The sequence below is a fragment of the Bombina bombina genome, chromosome 4 (assembly GCF_027579735.1).
Source record: "Bombina bombina isolate aBomBom1 chromosome 4, aBomBom1.pri, whole genome shotgun sequence".
NCBI lineage: Eukaryota > Metazoa > Chordata > Amphibia > Anura > Bombinatoridae > Bombina > Bombina bombina.
The window spans coordinates 306,581,184-306,599,822 of record NC_069502.1 but is presented as its reverse complement, the minus strand read 5'-3'; the positions used below and the strand labels follow the sequence as shown (position 1 = coordinate 306,599,822).

The window sequence follows — 18,639 nt, the reverse complement described above, 5'->3', positions numbered from 1 at the left end:
TAGATGTTTGTACTTTATTTAATTTATTGATAGTGTAGGTGTATTTATAACTTAGGTTAGGATTTATTTTACAGGTAATTGGGTAATTATTTTAACTAGGTAGATATTAAATAGTTAATAACTATTTAATATCTATTATACCTAGTTAAAATAATTAACAATTTACCTGTAAAATAAATATTAACCCTAACATAGCTACAATGTAATTATTAATTATATTGTAGCTATCTTAGGGTTTATTTTATAGGTAAGTATTTAGATTTAAATAGGAATATTTTAGTTTATAAATTAATTAGATTAATTTAATATAAATATAGTTAGGGGTGTTAGTGTTAGATAGAGTTAATATAGTTAATATAAATACTATAGTAACTATATTAACCCTAATATAATTAGGGTTAATATAGTTAATATATATAATGTAATACCTATATTAACTATAATATACTTAGGGTTAATATAGATAATATAGCTGGCGGCGGGGTAGGTAGATTAAATTAGGGGTTAATCATTTTAATAGAGATGGCGGCGGTGTAAGGGGCTTACATTAGGGGTTAATAATATTAATATAGCTGGCGGCGGTATAGGGGGATTAGATTAGGGGTTAATAATTTTTATATAGGTGGTGGCGGTGTAAGGGGTCAGATTAGGGGATAGATAAGGTAGATGGCGGCGGTTTTAGAGGCTCACAGTAGGGGGTTAGTTTATGTAGATGGCGGTGGGGTCCGGGAGCGGCGGTTTAGGGGGTAATAACTTTATTAGGGATTTCGGGGGGGGGGGGGATCGCGGTTGACAGGGAGATAGACATTGCGCATGCGTTAGGTGTTAGGTTTATTTTAGCAGATCGCGGTTGACAGGGAGATAGACATTGCGCATGCGTTAGGTGTTAGGTTTATTTTCTAGATAGTTTAGGGAGTTACGGGGCTCCAATAGTCAGCGTAAGGCTTCTTACGGCTGCTTTTTGTGGCGAGGTGAAAATGGAGTAAGTTTTCTCCATTTTCGCCACGTAAGTCCTTACGCTGCATATTGGATACCAAACTGCGCGGGTTTGGTATACCTGCCTATGGCCCAAAAAACTGCGGGCGACGGCAGAAATATACGCGCGTAACTTCTAGGTTACGCCGTATATAGGATACCAAATCCGCGCAATTATTGGCTTTTGCGGGCGACGATTTTTATCGGATCGACCCCCTATAATAGTTAAACTACAGTTTAGCAAGCATGTCTAATGTTATGTCAATCATATTATTTCATTTAGTAAACGTGCAGCAAAAAATAAGTGTTCTCATAGCAATATAATATCCTCACACTAATGCGGTAGCACTATCTCCTTTGGAATGTGACATCCCACTCTTTCTAGATCATAACACTGCTTGAGAACAGAACAGCAGAGTGAAATGCCAGTGTAACATTTCTTAATGACATTTCTCTTAAAGCAAATATGTGTTTTTATGTGATCTAGAAAGCACATTTTTAATACAAACTACTAATACATAACTCTTTGATTAAATATTTGTGCATGGAATCAAGGAAGGTTTCCAGTCCCTTATAATGTGCTAACCCCTCACCTTGCAGACGGCCATGTTCACAACAAAGTAAGCTAATTTGTGGCAGCTATACTTTCACAGTGTTGTTTTGATTAGGATAAAGAATAATTTGTTCACAGAATGATAGATGATGCAGGCAGGTATCACAACTATTAACTTGACCCAAATACGGAGTATTTACTAAAAGTATCAAAGGCATATTTAAGCAGTTATTAAAATTAGTATTAAATTGGCTCACTTATAGAATGTAAAACAAAGTTATTTAGAAATAGCATCCATAGTAAAAAAATAATAATATTTGAAATAGCTGCTTTTGCTCATTGAAACCACAATCCCTTGTTTTTAATAAACATGACCATTCAAAGAGAGTGTGCAGAAAGATCAGACCTACTTATCTTATCAGTTATCACTTCTCTCTCTCTATCCCTTGTTTGAATAGATCTAAGGTAAAATTTGCAATATTTTAAAAGCTATGTGGCTGCTATAACAATTTATTGGGAAAACAATAAATGGACAATGTGTTAATCGAGTAGCTGATAAGAGATCATTGTATTCCATGCAGCTGCAGAAACACCTTTTCAAATTAGCCAGTGTATTACTTGCTCCCCACACACTACTGGGAGGTTGATTTGTGTTGCAGCCTCTTGTTAAAGGGACACTGAACCCATTTTTTTTCTTTAGAAATTCAGATAGAGCATGAAATTTTAAGAAACTTTCTAATTTACTCCTATTATCAAATTTTCTTTATTCTCTTGGTATCTTTATTTGAAATGCAAGAATGTAAGTTTATATGCCGGCCCATTTTTAGTGAACAACCTGGGTTGTCCTTGCTGATTGGTGGATAAATTAATCCACCAATTAAAGAGGTGCTTCCAGAGTTCTGAACCAAGAAAAAAGCTTAGATGCCTTCTTTTTCAACTAAAGATAGCAAGAGAACGAAGAAAAAATGATAACAGGACTAAATTAGAAAGTTGCTTAAAATTGCATGCTCTATCTGAATCACGAAAGAAAAAATTTGGGTTCAGTGACCCTTTAATAGCTTTTCTAAAGAGAAATTAACAGTATTCATATTTTACAGTATAGCTCACAGTTTCTAAAGACAAATATATAAAATGACAAAATAAAGATTACAGAACTATCTGTAAACAATGTAATACATTCCAGTGTGTCAAAATGATAATTGGGAGAACATTTTACAGTACAATATCCCTTTAACAGGAATGTAAAACTGCTTTAATTTTAAATGATAATAAAATATAGTTTATAATATGAAAAGTATTTACCTTATATACATCGTGTACTGTTGTCAGTCTGTCAAACCTAAGATACATTGAATTCAACATAAAAACTATCTGGATAGGTTCACACTGTGCACAAATATTGGTGAAAGTCACTACATCACTAAATAATATTGTGCATTCCTTGAATTCCCCTGTAAAGAAAAAATGACTAGTTAAAACTGTATCTGTATTGATCATGTCAGAATTTTAATTAAATTCCACTGCATAATATAGATTATTTTCCCCGTTGACAAGGTAACTAAACAGCTTGTCACAAAAAAATAACATTTTGAATATATACTTTCATATTCATAGCTTCTGCTTGGAAATTAAAATATTCATCAGAGTCTGTTGCTAAATTGCTTATTTCCATATTTATATACAGCACTGGGCTTTTCCATTAATATTTTAATGATCAAATTTGTGTAAAATTTCTTAGATACAGCATTAACACAAAAAAATGTATACACAGTATGAAATGATATGAACTAAAAGAAAAATAGATTTTATGGATCTAATCCTGTATTTTTTTCAAATTAACCCTAGGGTACATGGGATATTAAAATATTCAGTCAAAATTGTTTTGTTTGTTTTGTTTTTTAAGAATTCTGTTGAAATAATTTACTTCACATTTTTTAAATAGTAAAAATGAATTAATAAATACATTTGTTTAAAACATGAAATAACTGCATACTAGGATGCATTTAAGATTGTTTGATAAATAAAACGAATGTAACATAAGACACACTTAAAACAATAAATAAATACATACATAAATTTTACTATACTTTCTGCCAAATCTCCAAAGAGCTTTGATATTTATTAAAGCAGCATGAGCTAATCCTTCAATGACCTGACTATATATATATTTACATAGATGTGTATGAGAAGGAAAGAAACAAAAAGGGAAGGGAAGAAAGAAGGAAAGAAGGTTTTATCAAACAATCTATTTTAAAGGGACACTGAGCTCAAATTTTTTCTTTTGTGATTTAGATAGAGCATTCAATTTTAATCAACTTTCTAATTTACTCCTATTATCAATTTTTTCATTCTATTTATATCTTTATTTGAAAAGCAAGAATGTAAGTTTAGAAGCCGACCCATTTTTAGTGAACAACCTGGGTTGTGCTTGCTGATTGGTGGATAAATTCACCCACCAATAAACGAGTGCTGTCCAGGGTCTGAACCAAAAATTGGCTGGCTCCTTAGCTTAGATTCCTTCTTTTTCAAATAAAGATAGCAAGAGAATGGAGAAAAAATGATAATAGGAGTAAATTAGAAAGTTGCTTAAAATTGCATGCTCTATCTGAATCAGGAAAGAAAAAAATTGGGTTCAGTATCCCTTAAAAAGGAACACAGAAAAAAAAACTTGCTACAAATTATACTAGCCATAATTATTTTTAATTTATTTGATCGGGATTTGAAGAAAGAGAAAATTAGTGATATTTAAATTCCTGTGTTTTCTTTAGTCATTTTGAATGGAAGGACTAAGATGTTTTGGAATCAGGTCCTATGAAGAATTATTTCCACATATGAGATTTGTATACCCTGCTAAAAAAGATGGTGTGAGCAGCCTGTAGTGGTGAGCCGACCCGCGAGGACTACCATCAAGATAGAACCCTTACCTGCTGGTCGCTATCTAGCGGGCTGTCAACCAGTGGAGTTCGGGACGACCTGTTAGGAGAGGTGTGGATGCCATCTTGGCATCGTGCCCACGCGGCCAGACTCTGAGGCGCAGGTTGCAGTAAGCGCAGAGATATGTGGGAACCAGTCTCCTGAGATTCCTTTATCTCCATCTGTTCCGGTGACCGGTCTGGCAACTCCCGTTACTGTGGGTGGATCCATTGGAGCAGCTACTGCCCTTGATGTCCCTGCTGCCCTTGGGTGAGATTTATTTATACACACATTGGAGGGCCACACATCTTCTTAGTTCCTCAGCTCCAACCCAAGTACACTCCATCCACTTTTATTCTCCAAACGTAATTTGCTCTACCAGCATAGGCTCTTAGACCTGTACAGAGAGGTCAGCGAAATACAGCACCATTGCCAGATTCTCCCGTGTGCTCGTCCCCCCTGCTTCCCCCACCAAAGGCACAAAATAACTTTATGTTGGTAATCCAGTGACTTTGAGGACTTGAGAGTCTAATACTGGTGACGTGCCACACATGCCCTGATTATCTCCTTGCCCCTATCTGACACAAGGGATTGCTGGGGACATCTTATAACATTCATCTGGGCCATAGATTCCCTACCCCAAGAGGTCCTATGTGACTCACAGTACAGCTCCTTCAAACCACCACACAAAAAGGTTCAGTAATTGACTCTTTGAAAAGAAACCAAGCTGGAACTTCTGTGAACTTTAAATTCTTGCGGGCTTATCCTAGCCTTGACATTCTACTCATTAATTAAAATTAAAGTTGCTAGTGTGTAGTAGTGACAAGTTGTGAGCCTCTGTGATCACATCCCACCTCTTTCCTTCCGACCTGGCCTCCACACTCCCTTTCCCCTTCCTATGGTCGTATCCCCTTTTCCCTGAGGTTGAGTTGAATCCCTAGGCAAGTGAGTGGCTCCCTACAGTTCTGGCCTGGGGAGACGCAATATACTGTATATTTGCATCTAAATTGTGTAAGTTGCCTCTTTTACTTGCAGGTATTTGATAAAGTGTTAAAACATAACATTATTGGTACTCTGCTCTGTTAGCCTGGGAAGCCTTTCTGTGAGAGTCTTGCTTCTGCTTATAGTTTGTGAGCCTCTGTTACCACGACCCCCCTCGCCCCTTCCAACCTGGCCCTCCAGGTTGGTCGCCGCAACTTCCCCTTTCCCCTTCCTTTGGTTGTATCCCCCTTTTTTCCTGAGGGGGGGGTGCTGAGTCCTTGGGCAGATGCGTGGCGCTTAGTGGGCTAGTCCCACGGAACCGCGATACTGTTTTTGTGTATTTAAGCTGGGTAAATTGTCCTTATCGCACAGATGGTAAAGTAACGGTCATAACTAATATGTAGAAGTGTTTAGTGAGGCCCGTTATTCAGCCCCGCTCTAAAGGTAATTTAGTAATGTCTGATATGTAACTGCTCTATATGATATAACTTCTTTTTTTTCCTCAGTGGTGGGTATTGTGTGCATATCTGCTGAGAAATAGTTCCCTCCAAGTTTAATCCTCCTGGGGATCAATTGTTCTTAAAATGCCTCATTCAGCTAGAAAGAACCTCAAAACTAACCCCAAGTCCAAGAAAACGGTCTATGACCACTTCACACAGTCAGTAAAAGACCCAAGCATGGAGAACTGAGAGACTGAAGCGAACCTGACTCCCAGGATGAGGAGTCCCAATCTAGCACGCACTCTACCACCTCATCGCAACACTTTATTACAGAATCCACACTACAAAAAATGTTGGCCATGCAGACCCGATCCATAACCCAGGAGATACAACGCAGCTCTGCTGAACTGAAGAAGGAGATCTCTGAAATTGGTGAAAAGGTAGATGCGCTGGAGCACAAACAAGATGACATAGTGGTGGACAAATCCAACCTGCTCTCGTATTCAGAAAATCTAGCAGACCAAATTTCACAATTGGAGTTTAAGCTGGCGGACGCTGAAGACAAGTCCAGGCGCAACAACATAAGGTTCAGGGGGTACCAGAATCAGTGTCGCAAGGAGATCTCCATGAGTATTTACAGGATCTGCTCAAGGAATTGGTGGACTCCCCAGCAGACCTAACTAGTACAACGGAGCAAGCTCATAGGGCCCTCCGCTCCAGGATGGTGGCTCTGGATAAGCCACGAGATGTCATAGCTTGCTTCCACAGCTTCCTCTATCAGGACAGATTAATGCAAGCCGCATTTAAGAAGCCTCCCCTCAGTGAAAGATTCAAAGATGTCCAGCTCCTCCCAGACCTCTCAGCCCATACCCTCCAACAATGTCGGCAGTTTCAACCTGTCACCACCATCTTGCGCAAAACCAACATTAGATACCGGTTGGGTTACAACACTAGACTCATCACCAAGGATAACCAAACCATTGTGGTCACTACCTCATCCCAGGGACTTTCCCTCTTGACATCTTGGGGCCTACTGCATGATCCTCCAACCATAAAAGGGCCTCTCAACCCCAAATTATGTGCCTCTGCACCAGAATGTTCTGTGAAAGACCAGAGAATAAAACGCCCTAAGATACACCAACCTCAGGATGTCAATAGACCTCAGGAGGACGCTTCTTGACTAACTCGATTGGGACTTAAATCCTTAGTGAGCATCTTATGGCACATTAAACACACATTAAACGTTTATTGTTTCTTTTGGACTGTTTCCTGGATAGCACCTGTAAACACCCGACACGTATTATTTACAATGTTCTTTATTTAGTTTGACTTGTATATGTTGAGGTTTACAGTTTATATGTTATAGTTACATGTTCATAATATATAGAGCGGGGTTGATGCTCTCGGTTCTTATTACTTCTGCTCTTTAGCACAGTGTTCTCCCCCCCAACCAGAAGCCCACTCTAGGGCTCTTTTGAGGTGGACTACTTCCAACACACTCACAGACACTTTACTAGTGTTTATATTACCCTTCTCTCCCACCCCTACCCTTTACCCTCTCTCCTTCACCCCACTCCCGATAGACAGTTAGTATCCACTGATTAGGCCTCCATCGCACTCTGATACTAGCGCATGCCTCCTGTACGCATCCTCACCCATAATGTTAGAGGCCTCAACTCCCCTCATAAGCGCAGTTTATTAACCTGATCACTGAAACATCATAACTCAGACATCGTTTCCCTAGAGGAAATGCACTGGCTAGCGAACGAGCCCCTTAGATTCTCCTCATAGTCCTACACTCATGTGGAATATGCCTCCTTTGTTAAGAAAGCGAGAGGAGTTGTGATTTTACTCCATAAGCGCCTTGCCTATGAATTAATCCAGGTCATCAGGGACCCCCAAGCAAGATACGTCATCTTGATCTGTAAACTGAATCACGTAGTCTAAACCCTGGACTCTGTTTATCTACCCAATACCCATCAGCCGAAATGCCTTAAGCACCTCTTACACATGCTTGATTAGGTTAACTCACTCAACCTAGTTACACGATCCTGGATCCCTTTATGTCCGTGGTCTGATCATGACCCTGTGTTGGCCGATATCCACTCAGCAAATTCCTCACACATCAAAAACCAATGGCGTATGCCCCACCAAATCATTGGAGATATTACATTTAGAGAGGAACTCCGTAGAGATATCACACACTTCATTCAAATCAATGATAACTCACTAGTCCGAGACAACACTTTATGGGGGGCTGCGAAAGCTACTATAAGGGGACTCATGATTACCAAACAAGCACACCTTAGGAAACAGGCTGGACTTACTCTCTCACAAGCCCACCTCAAACTCCGAACTCTAGAAACTCAAAACAGAAGTACCCCCTCTCCAGCACTAACCTGTCAAATCAAGGCCACTAAGTATCACATCTCCCAAATTGAGCTTTGTAGAACTTAACTTAACTAAACTAAAGCAGTTATTTTACTATAAAAGTAACAAAGTAGACACCCTACTGGCTAAAAAAATTAGAAATAGGACAGGTATCTCACGTATACACAGCATACGCACTGCACACTCCCTTCTAAAAATCCTGTCACAAATTGGAGGTGCATTTGCCAAATATTATTCAAACTTGTATGACATAAATAGCTCAGAGAAACCTCAAGCAACCCCCTTGGACAGTTTGCGCCTTTATCTAGACTCTTTGAAGCTCCCCACACTTACCACTGTGCAGCGCGATTCTCTAAGCTCCAGAGGGTCATCAAGAACTCGAAGTCTTTCAAGTCTCCGGGCCCGGATGGTTTTCCAGTTCACTTTTATAAAATCTTCAGCAGGGAACTCTCCCCCTACTGCTTCGACTTTATAATCTTGCTAGGGAAGAGGGCTCCTTTAAAAAGGAATTCCTAGAAGCTACCATCGTTACAATTTTAAAACCAAACAAGGATCCCTCCTTGTGTACTAGTTACAGACCAAAATAACTCTGACATAAAGTTCTACTCTAAGTTACTGGCTAATCGGGTTGCAGGTCTTTTGCCATCCATCATCAATTCCGATCAAGTAGGGTTTGTCCCGCAGCGAGAGGGCCCAGATAATACTAGGAAGCTGCTTAATATTATCAGTCTCTCCTCTAAACTTAACAGGTCCCTATCGGTTATTTCTCTGGACGCCGAGAAGGTCTTCGATCGAGTAAGGCGGCAATATTTGTGGGAAGTACTCGAGAGTTTTAGGTTTCACAAAGAAATGGTAACAGCGGTCAAAGCACTCTACTCTAACCTCACAGCCTAGGTAAACAGACTTGGTTTCCACTCCTCCTTGTTTCCTGACGCTAATGGTACTAGGCAGGGCTGCCCTCTATCTCCCCTGCTGTTTGTGTTGGCTATAGAACCTTTGGCGGAACAAATTAGAACAGACCCCCAAATAAAGGGAATCACCTTGTTTGGCACAGTGCACAAGATCGCTCTATTTGCGGATGATGTTACCCTTTTCACATCGGACCCTGCATACTCTATCCCTAGACTCATGGATATCTTGACCTCTTTTGGAGCCCATTCTTTTTATAAGCTAAATTTACTAAAAACAGAAATATATACGCAAGGTATACCTTGCAAGCAACTGGCCTTTCTGAAATCCAGATTCGATTTCACCTGGACAGAGAAATCTGTCTTACACCTGGAGATTAGGCTCTCCGGCAGCTTTCCCCAGGTAATCAGAGATAATTATATACCTCTTTTGTCAGTACTTCGCTCCCTCAAGCGTGATTGGTACTTAACCCATGTCTCCTGGTTGGGTAGGATAGCTGCGCTAAAAATGTCTTTCCTGCCCAGACTTACCTACCGATTCCGGTGCCTCCCTATCAAGATCCCTAAATACATACTTCTACAGTTCCAAAGCGAACTAACAAAATTGATATGGCAAGGTAAACCCCTCAGAATAGCGCACAAAATCCTCCAACTCCCTAAAACCTTGGGGGGCATTGCATCCCCCTCTGTACTTCGGTATTATGAGGGTGCAATGCTCACCCATATTGCACAATGGGGAGTCAAGCTTTCCCAGTCCAAATGGAGATCAATTGAGCAGGCTTTCCTTCTACTATAGTGTCCATCTTCGCAATTTGATTTCGACCCCACCTCACTGTCGTAGAGAATTACATTTGATTAATCCTGTGGTGAGCGAATGCCTAGACATGGGGGACAAGCTTCGACATCATACCCATACAGCCCCGCACCCCACTCCCATAACCTCTATGGCCGGACTCCTTTCGGGACTACAGGATACTCACCCACATAAGTGGGCTCAACTTGGAGTCAAACAGGTCTCGGACCTTTGGTCCTCTTCCCCATGGGGCTCCTTCAAATCTCTTACTCAGCTTTCCCCTGGACCTTCAACCCATTCATTCTTGCCTTTTGAATTCCATACAATAAGTTCTATGACCCCCTGAGAATCCGTGTGGACTCAGGGAGATCGACTCTGTAGACCACTATCCCTACACTACTTGCTGCTCGCAGACTCCTCACCCTCTGAAATTCCGGCCCACCTAAAGTGCTGGGAGTCCCTTCTGGACACCTCAGTATCCCCACACACCTGGGAACATACCCTAGAACTTACCCAGAAGGCTATCCATTGCATTAAACTAAACGTCCCCACTAGATTGGCCAAGATGTTCCTGAGTGCATCTCCTGACTGCTGGAGGAATTGTGGTCAGAAGGGCACCACAATGCATATTTGGTGGGAGTGCCCTAAGATCCAGCCTTTATGGACCATAGGTTTCCAGACCCTGTCCAGATTCGGAATACCCCTCACCAAAACGCAATTCATGGCCCTATTACATATAGGAGTACATACCTTACCGAAGCACCACTCATACATTTGCATCTACCTTCTCGCGACTATTAAAAATGCCATAGCCTGTGAATGGAAAAAGAAGCCCCCCCTTGGACTAAAATCTGCAATACAATGGCCTATATCTATACTATGGAAAAGGATATATTTTACAAACTTGACAATACAGACCTTTTTGAACTTGTTTGGGCCGACTGGAAAGACGTACACGACACAGATTAGAGACCTGATGTTACGACTACCGATTGAGTTTAGTGGAGATTAGGGTCTATGTGCTCTAAATTTTAGAGACGAGTCGTGACCCCTTCCCTTTCCCCTCTCCCTTTTTCCTTCCCCCTCCCCCCCCATGAACCTTTGGTTTAAGAAAAGTTGAGGACAGACGCCCTCTTTTTGCACTATATTAAAGTTTCCTTAACCCTAGCGCTTTTTCCCAATGAAGTCGAATTCCACACACAGGGTCTGATAATTCATCGACATTATCCTGAACTTATATTCCATATGTATTTGAGAACTGCTGATGCTTTTTATCTTTGGGTTTTGTGTTACTTCTTTGTAATTTATGTTTGATAGATAATAAAGCTTTTGAAAGAAAAAAAAAAAAGATGGTGTGATGGACAAGAAGCTTAATGCATTGCAGCATTACCTAAACGTGTGATGTGTTTTGATTGGTTGGAAACTAGTTGGTTACTAGGGAGATTGATGTAAGCTTTGTCACTCTGATGGTTCTGTGTTAGTTCCCTTTTAAGAATGGGTTAAATTATATATATTTAATTATTTTTTATTCAATTTTTTTGATGACTGGAATACACTTAATCAATGGTCCCTTATACTATCTAAATATTTAAATATATTGTTCTGATAATGATGTTCCTTTGCAGGGATTGGCTATGGCAGAATGTGTGTTATCTTTATTTAAATGGTTATTATGGTAAATACAGTATAAGCTGAGATTGTGAGTGGCATTTTTTTTTTTTTGCAAGCAGTATTTGGTTAAGCTATTAAAAACCACATTAGGCATTATTGTGGCATCATAGGCACACACAAAACTGTATCAAGGAAGAGGCAGAAAATAAAATTACCCTGGACATAATAATATCAGTAGCAACACAGTAGCAATATATATGCTTATTGTACACACATGAGCTGCAAATCATTTTACAAATTGGTGGTTTACTGCCATTAAAATCTTATTCAAGTAGATGCTTGGACTTGAGTATATGAGCAAAATTCTGTGGGGGGATATCATCTACCTCCTCATCCATGGTGGGAATATTTTTTGAAAATCTTCTACCTAGAAATGTTTTTACTGTTTGACTTGCTATTTACTTATATAGTATGTATTAAATGCTTTCTAATTTTTGATGATATTTGTTGATTTGCGTAAAAACCTATAACTATGTGCTTCAGTAAGTAGGAATCATGTTTATGAAATTTGTTTGACATCACTGTTGGCCATTTGACTAGTATTTCTTCTAATTGACTTTTGATTATTTTAGCATCTAACTCTTCAAATGAGCTATGGAAAGTAATTCAACTACATTTCTATAATAATGCTTTTACACAAATTAAAATATTACCCACATATAAGAAATCTATAGACACAACTACCAGCCATAGACATAGCCCTCAGAACATGCCATTCTTAATAAAGGGACTCTTTACTGTTGTCATGATGTGGACAAAAAGTAACTATGATAACATCAAACAAAACAATTATTATGAGTTTTGACCACCTTGGAAAGAACAATGTCCAAAAGACTCCATGTTGTAATAGAACAAAAGAGGGCTATATATGTGAGTAACCATCTAATTGTAAATATTATTATCATGTTACTGAATTTAAAGTCTCAGGGTAGCAGAAGCTTATGAAAAAAGTAGTAGCAGATAACAAATTTTCCACAGAAAATATCTTGGCTATAGGAATCTTGATGAAGGTACAACAACCCCCAAGAAGGATGAAATGTAATAAAGCGTGGTCGCAAACAATATTAGGAAGAATGTCATGAAATGGCTTATAGATAATGGTCTATGTCTTCTTTCCAACAAATTCCTAGAACACCTCTTTGAGAAGAGACCATTCTCCTTGATAAAATGATAGATGTCATTAATAACTGCTCATAAGTTGTTTCCCCCAGTGAAGTATAACTAATGCTTCTCACAGCAGCCATGAGTGTTCTTACCCTATTAATGATAAATGTTACTGTACTTGCCATGTACATATATTTTTGTTGTTTTTGTTTAGATAAAGGGACACTGAACCCAAAATTTTTCTTTCGTGATTCAGATAGAGCATGCAATTTTAAGCAACTTTCTAATTTACTCCTATTATCAATTTTTCTTCGTTCTCTTGCTATCTTTACATGAAAAAGAAGGCATCTAAGCTTTTTTCTTGGTTCAGTACTCTGGACAGCAGTTTTTGATTGGTTGATGAATTTATCCACCAATCTGCAAGGACAACCTAGGTTGTTCACCAAAAATGGGCCGGCATCTAAACTTACATTCTTGCATTTCAAATAAAGATACATAGGCCTAGATTTAGAGTTGGGCGGTAGCCGTCAAAACCAGCGTTAGAGGCTCCTAACACTGGTTTTTACCGCCCTCTGGTATCAGCCAATCGGATTGAGCTCACATTCTATTGGCTGTTCCGATCAGCCAATAGAATGTGAGCTCAATCTGATTAGCTGATCGGATCAGCCAATCGGATTGAACTTGATTCTGATTGGCTGATTCCATCAGCCAATCAGAATTTTCCTACCTTAATTTCGATTGGCTGATAGAATCCTAACAGCCAATCGGAATTCGAGGGGCGCCATCTTGGATGACGTCCCTTAAAGGAACCGTCATTCTTCAGTTGGACGTTGTCGGAAGAAGATTGATCCGCGCTGGAGGTCTTCACGATGGAGCCGTTCCTCATCGGATGAAGATAGAAGATGCCGCTTGGATCAAGATGGTTGCCGGTCTGGATCGCCTCTTCTTCCCGGATAGGATGAAGACTTTGGAGCCTCTTCTGGACCTCTTCAGCCGCAGAATTATGGATCGCCAGCCCCCGCTTGGGTTGGATGAAGATTTTGGAGCCAGGACCGATCGGTGATACCCGGTGAGGTGAAGATAAGGTAGGAAGATCTTCAGGGGCTTAGTGTTAGGTTTATTTAAGGGGGGTTTGGGTTAGATTAGGGGTATGTGGGTGGTGGGTTGTAATGTTGGGGGGGGTATTGTATGTGTTTTTTTACAGGCAAAAGAGCTGAATTTCTTGGGGCATGCCCCGCAAAGGGCCCTGTTCAGGGCTGGTAAGGTAAAAGAGCTTTGAACTTTTTTAATTTAGAATAGGGTAGGGCATTTTTTTATTTTGGGGGGCTTTGTAATTTCATTAGGGGGCTTAGAGTAGGTGTAATTAGTATAAAATTGTTGTAATATTTTTCTAATGTTTGTAAATATTTTTTTATTTTTTGTAACTTAGTTCTTTTTTATTTTTTGTACTTTAGTTAGTTTATTTAATTGTATTTATTTGTAGGAATTGTATTTAATTTATTTATTGATAGTGTAGTGTTAGGTTTAATTGTAGATAATTGTAGGTAGTTTATTTAATTTATTTATTGATAATGTAGTGTTAGGTTTAATTGTAGATAATTGTAGGTAGTTTATTTAATTTATTTATTGATAGTGTAGTGTTAGGTTTAATTGTAGATAATTGTAGGTAGTTTATTTAATTTATTTATTGATAGTGTAGTGTTAGGTTTAATTGTAGATAATTGTAGGTAGTTTATTTAATTTATTTATTGATAGTGTAGTGTTAGGTTTAATTGTAACTTAGGTTAGGATTTATTTTACAGGTAATTTTGTAATTATTTTAACTATTTTAGCTATTAAATAGTTCTTAACTATTTAATAGCTATTGTACCTGGTTAAAATAAATACAAAGTTACCTGTAAAATAAATATAAATCCTAAAATAGCTATAATATAATTATAATTTATATTGTAGCTATATTAGGGTTTATTTTACAGGTAAGTATTTAGCTTTATTATAGTACTAGACAAATGAAAATGTTCCTCCCATTGCTAGAGGGGTCACTTTTGGACCTAAATTCTCTCATAAAAGTAAGATGTGGGAGGAGAGCTTATGAGTTGGCCACTCTTGGACCAAGTATAAAAAAAGGGGGAAGGGATGCAGCGGGCAAGAGCCGCTCTTGTTAGATAAAAAAGGGGGGGAAGGAGGGGGGGATGGAGGGACGGAGCTATCTTGAATGTCCATACTAGTTTTTAAAGTGACAAGTTAGGGCCAAAAACATAGTTCTTTATAGGGGTACATATTGCCATAACATAGATGGATTCCTATATCAATATAGATTAGAAGAACAAACTAGCTTAAATATTTGGGTCAGGCATATAATAGCGGGAGGTCTCTATCCTCTTACAGCAAGACTATGTCCTCCTGTAAAGGACCGCGAGCTGAGTTTCGTGTCTCCAATCATATCTTCTAGAAACTGGGTTAAATGACTACGGACATTAGTAGGTATAAAGTATTGCAGTCTCTGATGTGTTAGGTTCTGCAGGGCAACAAGGCAGGGGTTAGCTGATAGGACCACTTTAAAGTGTACGGTGTACCTCAAATAAGTAGTACGGGGCTATGTAGCCTCTAACTTTATTAGTCACATATATAAGGGCAGTATATGGGAGGATAATCTAACTAATGCAGCTGGAGCCTCTAATTGAAACATTCAAAACCACCTTAGTTATAGTATGTAATTCTTGTGCACTAGTGGACACTTTGAATACAGGGACCGGAGAGGAGGGTTAGCTTCAGGGAGGTTCCCTCATGAGCCTTGGGAAAGGGGTTAGTAGACTCCAGTTCAGGTGCTAAATACTATTTTTGGAAGAGACAATGAGAAGATGAGTCTAAGTATTTGAAAAGGCAACTGCGTAACCCTAGAATAACATGAAGTAGCCATAGCTGAGTTTGGAAAGTGTCACAGGGAGTTAGTTTAGTAAGGGCAAAGGAACTATTTCTTCATATAAACATAAACACATTTAACAAAACCTTTGTGCTTAGATAGAGGGAGCATAAAAAACATTCACGCATGCTAAAATAACAGGTAATATTAAGCTAATTTTGAATTTTAGATGTACTGCAAAAAAAAAGAAAAAAAAAACCCCCAAAAAAACATGAAAGTATTAGCTAGGCTCCTGAGGCAAAGTATAATATCCTAATACTGGCAACAAGCTATTAAATTGGTTATTTACAGCAGTATGAGCCTAGAATAGCATATGGGCAATATATGTAGTAATCAACCCAAACACATATGGAGAAAGGCATGCTAACAAAATGAGTAAAACATGGACCACATATGAATAAAAATCAACAATAAAGTACTATGTATTCACGTGATACTGTCATATATAACTGATAGAACAGATTCAGGCTTGAGCATAAACAGAAATCCCTGGGAATATCATCCCATCAATAAGTCTCAACTTTAAAACTACTGGTGTATACAGCATGCGGGGTCGGCTTGTAAGCGTCATATATGTATATCTACGCAGTACTTGCAAGGTTAAGAGAGTTAACGATAATTTAACTAAGAATAATAATTGTATAATATAAACTCTCGTGTGGCTAACAGCAGGTTTCACACAGGCCAAGAGGTGATTCAGCCAAGATCCCTTCTGACGTAGGCTGCAGAGAGAAGAATGTCAGGCAGGAGCTCTGAATAATACAACAAGTGTAATTCATGTCCTGCACAATAACAACAGAGCTTTAAGTATAAGCGCAGTTAGGGACCGCTTGTAACCTGCTGTAAATAGACAGTCAGTGAAGGAGACCGAGTGTTGCAATTACCGTGTTCACATCCTGTTCCCCAAAAAGATCAGGCAATGAATCATAAACCTCTTCTCCTAATCTATCCGGGTCTTCACAAAAATAAAGTTTACCTGATTCCAGCTCGAGCATCAGTACCCGTGTCAGCATATGTAAAGATGTCTTGGATCCGGCTGCCGACATAATAGGTAAAATGATTCCAGCAGAGGAGTTAAAGATCCTGCACAGGGGAGGGTCCAGAATGTGCCAGAATCATCCGAGTGATCTCGGTAAGATGGTTAGTCGAGTATTCACTGAACCAGGGAGAGCTGGCACTAAAGCCCCAAATGTGTAAGATATCAAAGTAGCCTGAGAACGGCTTAAGTCTCTTTGCGTCAGAGCCAGCCACAGGGATACCATTAGCGCACATAGGAAGGATCGCATCGGGTATCTGCCGTCTAGCTCCCTCCCCTGTGTATATGACAGCACGTAGCTGATTTACATCCGCATGAGCCTGTGTGTGAGATCGGGGGTCCACACGCTTTACCATCTCCCCTGTAGCTGTAGATGCCTCTCTTTGTTCAGAGCCACAGCGCAGAGCGCTTCTCAGGGAGTTAAATTGGCTTGTCATGCGATGGGCTAAATCTATTAGAAGAACTCTCACTTCCTCCAAACTCTCCATCATGCCGAGACAAAGCAGGTCAATTTTAGTGGTTTAGGCAGGGTTGTAGTAGTAGAATAAGCGTGAAAGGCAGAGTAATGGCTTGGATCACATGGCTTCCCTCACAGCCGCTAGTTGTCAGTTGCAGTAGGCCCGGGTTCACAGCACCTCCAATAATGCTCTCAGGCACACATATCCAAAGTCCATCTCCTACAAAGTCCACACAAGCAGTCACCTTTTGATCCTGTTTATTTTAGAGATTCAAGTGAATATTAAATTAGGTATTTGCCCATGTTTAATCCCTTGTAGCATAGGAGCTCCAGGCATACACGTCTGCTCTCCTTGGCAGTCGGCTCCGCCCCCAAGTATTTAGCTTTAAATAGGAATAATTTATTTAATAAGAGTTAATTTATTTCGTTAGATTTAAATTATATTTAATTTAGGGGGGTGTTAGGGTTAAAGTTAGACTTAGCTTTAGGGGTTAATACATTTATTAGAGTAGCGGTGAGCTTCTGTCGGCAGATTAGGGGTTAATACTTGAAGTTAGGTGTCGGCAATGTTAGGGAGGGCAGATTAGGGGTTAATACTATTTATTATAGGGTTATTGAGGCGGGAGTGAGGCGGATTAGGGGTTAATACATTTATTATAGTAGCGCTCAGGTCCGGTCGGCAGATTAGGGGTTAATAAGTGTAGTTAGGTGGAGGCGACGTTGGGGCGGCAGATTAGGGGTTAATAAATATAATATAGGGGTCGGCGATGTTAGGGCAGCAGATTAGGGGTACATAGGGATAATGTAGGTGGCGGGGGTGTACGGAGCGGCAGATTAGGGGTTAAAAATAATATGCAGGGGTCAGCGATAGCGGGGTGGCAGATTAGGGGTTAATAAGTGTAAGGTTAGGGGTGTTTAGACTCGGGGTACATGTTAGAGTGTTAGGTGCAGACGTAGGAAGTGTTTCCACATAGAAAACAATGGGGCTGCGTTAGGAGCTGAACGCGGCTTTTTTGTAGGTGTTAGGTTTTTTTCAGCTCAAACTGGCCCATTGTTTTCTATGGGGGAATCGTGCACGAGCACGTTTTTGAAGCTGGCCGCGTCCGTAAGCACCGCTGGTATCGAGAGTTGAAGTTGCGGTAAATATGCTATACGCTCCTTTTTTGGAGCCTAACGCAGCCATTCTGTGAACTCTAAATTCCAGCGGTATTTAAAAGGTGCGGCCAGAAAAAAGCCAGCGTAGCTAACGCACCCCTTTGGCCGCAGAACTCTAAATCTAGGCGCAAGAGAATAAAGAACATTTGATAATAGGATTAAATTAGAAAGTTGCTTAAAATTTCAAGCTCTATCTGAATCACAAAAGAAAAAATTTGGGTTCAGTGTCACTTTAAAAACATGGAAAAACCATCATGTCTTTTGTGATGATATCTGATAAAATAGGTTGGTGAATTACCTAGAGCTGTGGCTAGGTCAGAAGGACCAACTACAAACTTA

At 39.6% G+C, this 18,639-nt stretch overlaps 1 protein-coding gene across 1 annotated transcript in view; it reads right to left on the bottom strand.

Moving 5' to 3' along the window:
• The window catches only part of LOC128657351 (guanylate cyclase soluble subunit beta-2-like), a 197,775-nt gene that overhangs the window by 41,991 nt on the left and 137,145 nt on the right, over positions 1 to 18,639 (bottom strand). The window contains exon 12 of the mRNA XM_053711665.1: positions 2,831 to 2,979. Coding sequence (XP_053567640.1) covers positions 2,831 to 2,979 — 149 coding nt within the window. The remainder of the gene's footprint in view (positions 1 to 2,830; positions 2,980 to 18,639) is intronic.